Below are 13,360 nucleotides of genomic sequence, written 5' to 3'. Positions count from 1 at the left end.
GCTTTGATATTGAGATGCCGTTAAAGAGTTGGCACACCGTTGACAAAGCCAAGACTTGACGTCGCAGTGTGGCACTTCTGAGGCCCATCTCAAAACACTGTTAGAGGAAGTCTAAGATGTTATTACTAGATGGATGTTCAGGACCTGCTCCAACTTATGAATGCCTTCCACAACGAGTTACAGATGTTAATTGTTGAACGTCTGCAGGTAGCCAGGATAGTTGATGTGATTTTCTCCAAGTAGCCTTTTTGTGTTAGTTTTCTCCTCTCAAGAGCCAGGCGGTGAGCTTGAGCCATTCTGGATTTGGATGTCTGATGGGACCTTGAGACAGGAAGTCCAGAGTTGGCGGTAGAATTATGGAAGTTGAGACTGACAACTCCTGAATGGTGGAGAACCATGGCCATCTGGGCCATCTCGGTGCTACCAATATTACCATCATTTTCTCCGCCATTATTTTCCGAAGGAGATAATGCATGCTGGAGATTTTCCGAAGGAGATTTTCTGAAGGATCAGAAAGAACGGTGGGAAGGCATACAGGAAAGTGTGAGGCCGCTGGGAGGCCAGGGCATCTGTTGCTAAGGCCCTCTGGTGAAAATTCCTTGTCATGAACAGTTGGAGTTGCAAGTTTTCCAGGGATGCAAACAGATCTATCTCCGGGATGCCGAATGTTTGGCAGATCTGATTGAAGATTGCAGGATTCAGTCGCCATTCGCTTTCCATAATATTTTTTCTGCCCTGTTGTTTTGTATTCCCCATATGTGGTGTGCCTCTAAAGATAGCAAGTGCTTTTCCACCCAGCTTAGGATTTTTGTAGCTTCTTGATGTAGTTTTGAAGACTTCAACCCCCCAATTGTTGATATACATTTTGGATGACACATTGTCGGTTCGAATCAAGACCTGTTGGTGACGAAATTCCTGATGAAAATATTGTAGTGCCAGGAAGATCAGGTTGATTGTAGTGCCAGGAAGATCAGGTTGATGGAAAGTTTGGATTCTGCTGTGGACCAAGTTTCCTGTACAAATTTCTGCTTCAGCATGGCTCCCCAGCCCTGCAGACTGGAATCTGTGAATAGCTGAGGGCAGTTGTGATGAAGGTAACATTTGCCTTGCTCTTGATTGTGGTGAATCATCCACCATCGTAGACTGCTGCATAGGGATGAGGGCACCATCAGCTTCTTTTCCCGATTTAGGATAATGTCCACCTGGTAAGGTTGGAGAAATCGTCGAAGGAGCCGAGCGTGGAACTGGGTCAAGTCGATCACTGGTATGAAAAAATCCAGCAGACTTAATAGTTGCAGAAGGGAAGACTGTCTTGCCGAGATTATTGCTGACGTCACATGCTGAATCTTTAGTATTTTGTCTCTCGGAATGAAGAATGAGTCTCTTGTCGAATCTAAGACCACTCCTAGATGTTCTATCCTTTGTGTTGGAGTTAATGTGCTTTTCTCCAGATTGACAAGAAACCCGTGTTGGTGAAGCATGGCCTGGATCTTGGCGACATCTTGATGTGCTTGTTGCCTGGATCTTGAGCAGATCATCTAGATAAGGGTGAATGTGTATCCTTTGCTCTCTCAATACAGTAATGGGGGTCAGTAGAACTTTGGAGAAGGTTCTCAGTGCTGTAGCTAATCCGAAGGGTAGCGAACGGTATTGAAAAAGCTGATCTCCTATTGCAAACCTGAGGAACCTTCTGTGAGATTGATTGACAGGGATGTGAATCAACAAATTGATAAACAGAGGAGGCTATGTCCATGCAATATGGGTCAGGTGGAGACACTCGATCATACCCTCTTTCATTGTGTAAGGTTTGCAAAAATCAGAATGTCACAATCTGCACTTATCCCATTTCTGTATAACAATCTAACTGATGCTCTTAAGATACCTATGCTTTTGAACAACATGGATCCCACAGTGTGTGAGAATGTAGCAAAATTTCTGCTAACAATAATAGACGTAAGTCTAGATGAATACCAACCAATGTCTATGTATTATGACCACATATAGCCAGCAGTAATTTTGCTAGCTTCTGTCAGTATCCGATGACGTTTAAGTGAGTTAACTTAGCTGAAGGAATGTCCTATAGTTACAGAAGGACCATGTATATATTTTAGTATTTAGTATTTTGTACCAGTGTCTATAATTGTGAGCAATAATGGGCAAATTTTGTATGCTGATTTTGTATGTTTATTTTATGCCAATAAAGGCTTGTGACAGGGATGTGAAGATAGGCTTCCCTCAAATCTAGAGATGTTAGAAACTCCTCATGATGAAGCACCGTAGTGATGGAGTAGAGCATGGAACTTCGGTAGTCGTATGAATGTGTTGACCGTTTGAAGGTTTAAGACGGCTCTCCAATTTCTGTTGCACTTGGGTACTGTGAAAAAAATGAGAATAAACACCTGAGAACTTCTCCAATGGCAGTACTGGTTCTATGGCTTGTAGTTTTAGAAGTGAAGGACCTCTTTCAAAGTTCTGTTGGCTTTGTCTCCTCTGTCCTCCAGACCAGATATTATGATGTGCTGCTTGGGAAGATGGTTGAACTCTATGACATATCCTGTTGTGTTAACTTCTCTCATCCATCTGCCCACATGGTTGCCTTGCCAGGTCATTTGAAAGTGGCGAAGGTGGCCCCTGACGGGTATAGTTGGATAATCATTGCTTGTTGCGGTCTGGTCGAAATGGCTTTCCCTGTTGTTGAACGGACAAAAGGAATTCTTGTTCTGAAAGGAATTTTGTGTTTGCCAGGATGGGCAGCCGCCATTCCTGGTGCTCTAGGGAGGGTTCCGTGTGAGTGAAATGTGGGTCTGTTGGTGCCCTGTGGATGCTCTGGCCTGATAAACTTTGGCATTGTCTTTTTCTTGTACCAAGTTTCAGTTAACACCTGGTCTAGCTCCTTGCCAAAGAGTGCCCCTCCATGGTAGGAGTATCCCGATACGATATTTTTTTAATGCATATCTGCCTGCCACGGGTGCAACCAGGCATTGCGTCGTGCCACCATGTTTGAGGCCACTGAACAAGCCACTAAGGTCAGGGCATCAAAGGTGGCATCAGTTATAAATGCATTGGCAATGAGGACACTCTTTACCCCCTCCCTGAGATCCTGTTCCTCTGGGGATAACATCTCTAATATTCTCTTTAGCCACACCATAGTGGCTTTTGCCACCATGGATGAGGGTTGCCACCAGCCAATCATGAGATTTGTGTAAGACTGCATCTGACCTTCTGTCTAAGGAGTCTTTAATATTGCCTTTTCCCTCCTTAGCTACCAGGCCCCAGAGTGAAGTATCGCTACTGGGGAGTCCACCGGTGGAATTTGCAACATAGTGTGAAATTGCTGAGGCATTAGGTAGGTTCTATTGAAAGCTGGAGGGAGACCCTTGTGTGCTGCAGGATTTAACCACTCCCAATACGTTTGACAAAATACTCAGGCACTGGAAAGAATTTCTCTCTGTCACTTTCCTGGGGAAAATAATCTGCCTTGCCTTTTGGGAAACCTTTAAGAGGTTTAGAAGAAGCAAAAGAAAACAATGAGACTGAGGGGTCCTCAGCATCCCCTGGGTCATGTAATTCAAGTGCTGAAATAGTCTTGGAAATTAGGAAATTAGAAGCTGCAGATCCTCTTGTTTAAAGAATTTTGGAGATTGTTCTGTGGAATCTGAGGGCAATTCCTCAGACTTAGAGAACCGATCATAATCATTGTTCTCCTCAATAACTGAGCCCTCTTCCTCCTCGTCTGGGAAGGTGCTGAGCTTCTAGGCAGGACAATGCAGTGTTTCTTGTTAGGTGCGGGAGGTCTGTCTGCATGCCTTGCCGTCTTTTAGTGCTGAGTTTTCTGGCAATTCTCCTGCTCAGACCGAGGCTGGGAGCTTCCCGAGCTGGAGGGAGCCTTCTTGAGGCTGCTGCTGGCTGCTCTCGTCCCTTCTGCGGACGAACGAGCGAAGACATCCCAAGGGGGAGAAAAAGATCTGACTACCATTTCAATCAGTGAGGGGAGCAAAAAAGGTGGGAAGAGGTTGTGCCGTGGAGGCAGTGCCACCATTTAAAATGCGGTTAGCAGAATGAGTTTCTAACCACTCCTACACACTCCCCAGTGACAAACACACTGCCCAGAATGGACAACAAATGACACAAAGGGTCAAACACACCAATCAGGACAACACATAGACTGATATACATGAATAGAACTAGGAACCTGTAAAAGCCTAACGCAAAATATGAACTCCCTGCAGGGGCAGGAAAAATACTGAGGTGAAAATGGCCTCCAGGACCGCTACAGGAAATGACATGAAGATTTTTGATTGGTTTCCTGCCTCCTTGCAACTGGTGGAGAAGAGACCCACACAAGATGTCCTCCACCTCCAGTAGAACCAGCTTTTTCCCTCTTACCTATGTATCTACCAATAAAGGCTTCTTAACCATCAAGTTACAGAGTCTGACTTGGGTTACTGATTCAAGGTTTGACAGTATAGTTTTTACAGCACCAGGGGAAAGATTTTAAAAAACTATCCTACTTTATTAACCTTTAAATCACAGCCAGCACATTGGCACTACATAATTCTCCTGCACTGGAAGAGATAAAGGTTCAGTTCAGACATTGCAGAAAAGCCTACTTTATTTTAATAGAGCCAGCATGGTGTAGTGGTTAAAGTGTCACAATGGGATCTGAGAAACCCAGCTTTCAAACCCCACTCTGCCATGGAAACTCACTAGTGAGTTTCCTGGCAAGTATTTGGTTGGGAGTCTGCCAAGGAATACCAGGACATAACATGGAGGCAGGCAATGGCAAACCACCTCTGAACATCTCTTGACTTGAAAAACAAGACATGGCTCACAAATTATCTCTTAAATCATAGTCTGCCTCAACATACCCTGGTTTCTCTGACATCAGTCTGGCTAGATGTTCCTGGAAGCATCTGACTGCAGTTATTTTAATTCTACCTTGGTTTCACATTCTGTCTGAACTGGGACTATATTCAGACATCACAATGAACAGTACATTATTTAACTTATGATTTAAGGCAACATACTCTGGTTCAAGTATATTTTCCACATAAGCTATAGGTCACAATAGAAAAATGAACTGACAGAACAAGAGAAACAAAAGAACAACTCAAGCAGCTAAGTTTTAGCATTTCAAATCATTAAAAAATGAGGACATGACTCATAACGAAAGCATAATTGGATCTTGAGAACACTAAGGCTGACGACTGTTACTTTATAACATTTTTAGCTTTAAAAAGTCTACCAGTTCCCATGTTCAAGATAATACCAATGTGGAAACACGTTATTAAGGATCCCTTGGTATACAGCCTGTGTCAAAATCACTTGAAAATAAGCTATCACATAAATGTGCACAATGCCAATATGAAACAAGAAGGTCGCCACATACTTGCACAGTTTGCTTTCTCCCAAGTGTCATTAAAAAATGTCGACAGGATCAACACAATCTGTAGCCTATCAGACATCAAGAGGCTGCTGGAACACTTGCTGCTATCTGAAAAATTCTAAAAGGGGTGATGAGAAAAACAAGGAAAAGACATTGTTATACATTCGTTGTTACGCAGGTTTTACCATTTCTTTAGCAGTTACTGAACACTGAAGTCATTCATTTTACCCAGCAGAAGAAAAATGGCCACTTAACAACAGGTTGTACCACTTCCAAAGACAGGACAGAAAGCCACTCAAGAAATACAGTGCCTTAAAGATTGCATGGAACTTGAAAACACTTCAAGTTCAAACCCCAGTCAAAGGGGGTTTCAAGCAATGTTCTCTCTATGATCTAAGATCAATCTGCAGAAATTCAGGACACTGTATTCTTTATCTCTTCCAATGCAGGATAACTGTCAATGCCCCTTCCCCCCTGCATCCCCCCCCAACAGCCTCTGCTTGCCCACCACCCGCCGCCTGGCACAGCCCGCCACCAGCTGCCCTCCACCTCACACAGCCCGCCATCTTGCTTGGTCTGCCACCTTGCCTGGGAATGCAGTTTGAGGGGAGGGTGCAATTCTTAGGCCACAATTTGGGGGTGGGGGGTGGGTCACAAGTTCAGGGCTTGCCCTGGGCACCATTTTCTTATGGTACGCCACTGTCTGCATCCTATGCAGTACATGCACTCCACCAAAAATGTCCAATACATGTTTCAAAAGCAGAAAAAGAGGATGGCCTTTTCCACATATACAGCTTACCACTGATTTTCCCAATGTTCAAACTTTGTGTCTTGGAAATGTTTCCACACACCTCCCCTCCCCTTGTCATTTTCCCCCTGTTCTCTTCAGTTGCATTGATTCCACATGCTATTGCTGAAAATATATTATTCCTAATTGTGGTAGGATGTCACGTGTCATGAAAAAGAACAACCATCCCCTTTTTTTTTCTTTTGGCCGGGTGCTCTTAGATTATTGTGCAGTTACAAGGAAGCGACAATTAAAAAATGCTTCTGTTTCCGTTTCTACCACTGAAAACTACCCAGACAAAATGGAAGCCAAAAAACCCCCCTACTGTTGTAGGCACCATTCATTTTGAAGGAACAGAAACATGTCCATTCCCACATGAACCCATTTTTCAGCCAAATTAGAGCTGCATGTAATGCACCATTACTGCAACAGTCCCAATTTCACTGGCTCCTAGATACAAAGTGCATCATTGCCTTAATATTACATTGCTAATGTGATATGACAAAGAGGAAAAAAATCAAATCCCTTTCAAAGACGGAGGATGAGGGGATGGAGAAACTGGGTGAAGGAAAGGTTGGGCAACTACACAGAGGCAGAGAGTAATTTAGATGCAGGGTAATTTCAGTTCCGGGGCAATCACTCTCTGTCCTCACATTCTATCACTAATTTGACATGACTAATATTTTTTAAAAAAATATTGCTTTGCAGGAGAAGGGGAAGAAGAAAAAGATTCAATGGGAGGTTGGGCAACTACAGTGGGGCATAGACAAGGACCAGGTGTTTGATGAAATGGAAAAATAAGGATCATTTCAACATGATTTCATGCTCAAAGGAAGCTGCCTCAAAAATGGATCAAAAAACCATTGCAGTGAAAGTGCTCGGGAAAACAACAGAGGAATAATGATGGGAAAATGTTTCTGGAACCAAACGGAGGAAAAACTGTGCAGAATTAAAAGAAAAAAACATAGTATTTGGCAGCAAGATACATTGTAAACTACTCATGTGGAAAAGGCCAATGTGAAAATGTCAACACTGAACTTGGCTTACCGCCCAGTCCAAAAGAAACAGCAATGCTGAAGTGCTTGGCTTAGATTGATATAATCCTGTTAATTTGACCCATTACATCCACTTGAAGATAACTTGAATAAGTGGTTTATGGACCTCAGCTTAAGGAACTATTCACACCCATTAGTTTTGCAGTCAGTCGCTCCAAGCAATTCCACCATTCTTCTCTCCAACTGTTCCTGTTTAACAGGAACTTACTCAGCTTTACTTCTCACAACATACAATTGGTCTGGACAAATATCTCAGCGTGTCCCTCTTCCTAGCTATTATTACACCTACCCCATTTTAAACCTGATTTTGTATGAAAAAACTGTCTGCCGTAGACACCTTTCTAATATCTACTAATAGTTTCATTTTTTTAAGGAGGCGGCATGTGATTTGACCCTGGTGACACCATGACCCTATTCGGAGTCCAGGTCTATCCCCGCTTTTCTGGCACAATATTCCACTATGATATCCACCACTTATGCCAATGCAGCATTTCTGTTGGAGAAAATTTAAAAATGTAGTCCACAGTCCCAAGAGGGGACATGAAATATACAACCATTTCATGAAGATTGGCATTAGTACTGGGGACAATCTGAAATGAAGTGACAGTGGATGTTACAGACAAATCTTAAGCTACCTTACTCATCTGTTGGAAGTTCTCTTCCATTTAAATTGGGGAGTCCCAAAATGAGGAGCTTGCATATCTCATAATTAAAAGAATATGTACAACAGAACAGGGAAGCTATAGAAATCATATGGTTCCAGACAAAAGTTGAGGGAAGTTTCAACTTGAAGAGTTATTTTTATGGTTGCTTTTGTTATAGCATTACATTGTTGTGAAGTTTGAAGTTTAAAAAAAACAGTGCTGAATAAAGCACTGGGTGCAAAATTTTGCTTTCTAGAATCTTTAGCTTCCTTTTTAAAAAGGAAGCATGTTTTCAGCACCTACAGATGTAAGGACAGGGTAGAATGAGCAATCACTGGTGAAATTTCATTAGTTAGAAGTGACTGATTTTAAATGGTTGGAGGTAAGGTTTCAGTAACCTAAATGGCTCATGATCTTGTCTATCACTTAAATAAGTACAATAAATTACACAAAATAGTATACACTGCAAGATAAATTATATGCAAAAGAGGAGACATTAGGCAAATCTACACAATGTATAAACGTTGGAGAATTCTATGTTACTTGGCATAGAGGGGAAAGAAATAACAGCTAGGAACATATACTAGGCTAGGAGTGAGCACAAAAAAAGTAAGGAAAATTCAGAGACATTCTTTTGGCTTTAAAATTATTGATAAAGATAAACCCCACTTCCCCAAATATCACTATTTTTTCAGCTTTCTCAATAAAGCTGAAACTATTCAGCTCCATTATTATGGGTAATGGGTAGAACCATCAATTTGTAGGATAGCTGCAGGTGCCTATCCTGAGAAGAACCCCAAAGTTTGGTGAAGGGGAAGAAACCTGGTTGCCCATAAAATTTGACCCCCTGAACCAAACCTCATTACACTTTCGGGTTCTTCTGAAGAGAGCCTCCAGCAGATGTGCTGCAAATTTGGTACCCCAACCTATAAGAACAGTGGCCCCAGAACTCCCCCCACCCAAATCCCCAGCACAATGCAATTGCAGAGAGACTGAAAGCAATCTCCACAATCCTCCCACAGTTTCCAATGCACAGTTTCTCCTCCAGGGAAAAGAAAGAGAGGCATGTCATCCCTACCCATTCCTTCTACCCCAATAACCAATGATCACATAACAGAAGGATATCAGAAGAACTCTATCCAACACTACACATACCAACCACTAACCAATAGAACCAAAGTGAGTACAACACAGATACGTGATGCAAGAACACCAAACCTGGGGGCACTTTTGCCAGCCCAGAGTCCCTTCAGACAAAACTACAATACAATTCATCAAAACATAGGTTCATACTGGCGGTGCCTCATAGCTAATTGAACCATGAAGAACATGAAGCTGTGGAGGCACCACCACCATCCTACACAAGGCAACAGAAACTGCCAGACCTCGACAAACAAAGAGTCAGATTTATGAACCTCCTCCCCCCCCCCAAAAAAAAACAGTGAAAGAACACCAAACAAGAACAACAGCAGTGAAACCCTAGAGCAGTGGTTCTCAACCTGGGGGTCGGGACCCCTTTGAGGGTCGAACGACCCTTTCACAGGGGTCGCCTAAGACTCTCTGCATCAGTGTTCTCCATCTGTAAAATGGATAAATGTTAGGATTGGGGGTCACCACAACATGAGGAACTGTATTAAAGGGTCGTGGCATTAGGAAGGTTGAGAACCACTGCCCTAGAGCGTCAGAAACTCACTCAGAAAGCAAAGCAGGCCTGGCCTGGGTCCAGCTGGGCCTAGCCTCCACCCCCGCCAGCACAGATGAAAGAAATTAAAACAAAAGAGCAATCAAGAATTACATCAACCCAATTATTAAAAAAAAAAACCAGTTTGGTCAAACCCCTCCTCTTCTCTCCTCCAGGCAGACAGTAGGAAAAGTCCAATGAAGGTTCTCAGTTGTTCATAGCCTCACACCAGAAAGAGAGGAATGCTCAACGGCCAAAAGCAAATCTTTGCTGGAACTACCTCTCAATTCCACTCTGAATTCTGGAACACAATGGAACCAGGATTCCAATGTATAGTCTTTGGCCAAGCACAGAAAAAATCTGAACATATTCCAGGGGGGAAAAACTCCTCTGTGATTGGCCGAACAGCAGTATTGCCTCTAGCCTGACTCTCCCTATTGGCCACGATTGCCTCAGCAAAAATTCTAAGCTGCAGAAACCTAAGGTTCCTGCAGAATGTATGGCTGCCATTATCTGAGCAGAGAATCTCCAGCGGAGATGTCCCATTTGCCAGTCAAGAATGCCTGACTGTTGTCCTGGAATCCACATTGCTGAGCCTTCAGTAATCCAGGAAAGGGGACTTTTTCCAGTCCTGCAAAAGCGGGAAAACCCAGATCCCAGTAGAAGCCCCCAATCCCCCACTCGCCATCGCCCACCAGGCAGGTCCCAGCAGAAGCACCTCTCCCCCCGTCTCCTGCTCTCCCCCCAAGACGAGTCAGGCCAGTGAGGAAGCAGCATCTGGCCACTCGCTGCCCTGCTGAACCCACCACTGAGCTCTCCATCCCACCCCCCACCCCCAGACAAGCCTGATGAGGGAGCAACACCTTGCTGCCCACTGCCTGCCGAGGCTGCCATCTGCCTCCCCATTCCCCCACCTGCCCTCTTCCATTCCTCACAAACCAAGCCAGTCCAGCTCCCCCCTTTCTCCCTCTCCCCCAAACTAATCAGGGTACCTACCTGTCCTCCCTCCACTGCATGACCCCCAAGCAGCCTGCGCAGCAGCTATCGTCACGACTTCCCGCCGCTTTTCCTGCTCGCCCATTCCCACCTCACCCCTGTCTAGAGCCCACTGTATTCTTCACTACAGCAGCCTATACTGCTAGTGGTGAAATAAATGTTGATAGTTTTAAGGTGCCCCTGGACTTCTGTTTTATTTTTCTTAGCACAGAATTTAGATTACTTGAGCATATTACAAGCCCCTGCTGCATTTTACTTTTGATCAGAAAGTATGGCACTTAGCAATGATGCTCACTGGACAACCTATTCACAAAGACATTTAAGCCACTAAGGTTTCTGTCCATACATGATGAATGAGAACTACACAGCTATCCTTGGTATGACTGATACCTTACCAACATTCATGGTCAAGAAGAAGAAGGAGGAGGAGGAGGAGGAGGTGGTGGTTGGATTTATATCCCCCTTTCTCACTTCCACAGATCTCCGAATGGCATATATGTTCTCTCCTTCTCCACTTCACACTCACAATAAATCTGTGAGATAGATCAGGATGAGAGAAAGCAACTGGTCCAAGATCACCCAGCAAGTTTCAAAGACAAGAAGGAATTCAAATCCAGGTTTCACCAGGCCAAATCTAACATTAACCACTGCACCACACTATTTGTCAAATGCAGCCTTACAGCCCTTTGCCATCTTGCAATGCTTCATCAGTTACTCAAGAACAATTCTCTAGTAATTTTGCACTATTTTAGATTTCACTAAACTTTTCCTCTCACCTTTTTGGAAAGATAGCTGACAGCAGAAATTAGACTGTTCAGAAAAGAATATTCATCATTTTCCATTAACTTATCCCTCATGAACTACTTTTAATCATGAACAGTTGACTGTACTTCATATCAATGGTGTGACAGAATTAGTCATACCCAGACTCATTTTCTAGCCCTCCCCCTCCCCCACCGCAAGCACACACACAACTTGTTTCTTTTCAAGTAACTAATGCAAAGCAACAATTGGTCTAGTCATACACAGCACACAGATCAGTCAATAGAATCACAAACACTTTGCAAAGAGTGCTTAGTTTCAGGGCCATCCAGTGGGTTTCATTGTTGAACAGGGATTAGATTTAATGTATTGTTGAAGGTTTTCACAGCCAGAATCACTAGAGTGTTGTGGGTTTTCCAGGTTGTATGGCCATGTTCCAGTAGCATTTTCTCCTGATGTTTCGCCTGCATCTGTGGTTGGCATCTTCAGAGGGTCTGATGGTAGTAAAGCAAGTGGAGTACATATACCTGTGGACATTTCACAGGTATATATACTCCATTTGCTTTACTACCATCAGATCCGCCCCCTCCCTCTCTCCCACCCCCAAGAGTCAAGAGATGGAGCACTGGCACTGCCTGCCACATCCTCCTGCATCTCCTCCCCCCCCCCCCGCTCCCCAGCCTCTGCCCCCCAGCTCTTCAGGCTGCTGTCACTACCACTGTAGCCACTGGCTGCCTGGCCACCTCTGCCACTGCCAGCCACCTGCCCTCTGCTCAGGCTTCTGCCAGGGGCTGGGTGCATTGGAGAGATTGATGGGCACATCAGCTTCAAGAGGCAGTTGGGAGAAGTCAGAGACTTACTCCCTCCCAATCCAGGAGCAAGGAGCTGGATCCGTCTTTGCAAAATGGGGGTGCCTATGGAGATGGGCAGAACTCCACATCTTCTCAGGTGCCCTACTGGCTCCCCACTCCCCTTTGCTAAGCCAAAATTAAGTTTTGCTAATGGGGATGCCTGTGGACATGGGAAGAAATCATGCTATCTTTACAGGCACCCAGCTGGCTCCCCCTTTGGCAAAGCTGGGGAGGGGTGCCTATGGACATTGGGAGAACTCTCCCCATCCTCACAGGCAATCTGCTGGCTCTCCCCTCCCTTTGGAAAGCCACAATCCAGCTTTACAAATTGGGGGAGGGGTTCCTATGGAGATGGGGAGAACTCCTAATCTTCACAGGCATCTTGACGGCTCTACAACCACCATCCCTTTTGTAAAGCCGACTCCAACTTTGCAAATGGTGGAGGGTACCTATGGAGATGGGGAACACTCTCACCATCTTCACAGGCAACCTGCCCCACCCTTTTGCAAAGCCAGGATATTTGGGGTGAACGCAATTTCAGTGTTTGCCCCAGAAGCCCAAGACTCCATTTCCTGCAGATACAGCCCTGATCCTGTTTCCCCATCCACTTCTGGTTTTACCCCACAGCAGTCAGGAGGCATCCAAAGTACTTCCCCATTTACAATGTGATTGCTACCATTTCTGTGATTTCTTATTCTGGGAACTGGCTTTTAGACAGGCATTAGATCGGGCCCACAGATCTCTCTTACTCTTGCATATAATAAAATATATCATCCGCAGTCCCCGATTCCCGCTCCGGCAAATACGCACACGCACCCCTACAGCCCTGGTGATGTTCTCCAGCTGCTCGTTGATCTCCCGAAACTGGCGAAAGCAATTCTGGCAGAGCCTCACGGGCCGGGCACTCCGCACCAAGCAACCTGTCAGCTTCATGCTGCTGTTGGCGAAGGCGGTCAAGAGTTCCCTACACTCCGGCTCCAGCTCGGCCAGATCCCTCGATCCCAGCAGAGACAGGTCCTCAGCTTCCTGCATCAGTTTCAGTGAAAGAGGCTGGCGCCAGTCCTCCAACACCCGGCCTTCCTGGCCGCTCTGCAATACGAGATGTCGGCTAGGAAACAGGCTGTCCCCGGAGCAGAGGCCCAGCAGGGCTCCGTGCAGCAAAAGCACCAGGGCCGGGGCCATTTCTGCCACCGGCACC

At 44.9% G+C, this 13,360-nt stretch overlaps 1 protein-coding gene across 3 annotated transcripts in view; it reads right to left on the bottom strand.

Moving 5' to 3' along the window:
- The window catches only part of OSTM1 (osteoclastogenesis associated transmembrane protein 1), a 61,524-nt gene that overhangs the window by 12,973 nt on the left and 35,191 nt on the right, over positions 1-13,360 (bottom strand). Inside the window, exons 1-2 of one of the 3 annotated variants that reach the window (XM_048493261.1) lie at positions 12,973-13,344; positions 5,390-5,504 (exon numbers count right to left, since the gene is read on the bottom strand). In XM_048493261.1, coding sequence (XP_048349218.1) covers positions 5,390-5,504; positions 12,973-13,344 — 487 coding nt within the window. Of the gene's footprint in view, positions 1-5,389; positions 5,505-12,972; positions 13,345-13,360 lie in introns of those variants that run through there. The other 2 variants (XM_048493269.1, XM_048493277.1) reach the window with 2 other exon arrangements.

The sequence above is a fragment of the Sphaerodactylus townsendi genome, linkage group LG01 (genome assembly GCF_021028975.2).
Source record: "Sphaerodactylus townsendi isolate TG3544 linkage group LG01, MPM_Stown_v2.3, whole genome shotgun sequence".
Lineage (NCBI taxonomy): Eukaryota > Metazoa > Chordata > Lepidosauria > Squamata > Sphaerodactylidae > Sphaerodactylus > Sphaerodactylus townsendi.
Note: the sequence above shows the minus strand (reverse complement) of the source record. Positions and strands in the feature narration are given on the sequence as shown.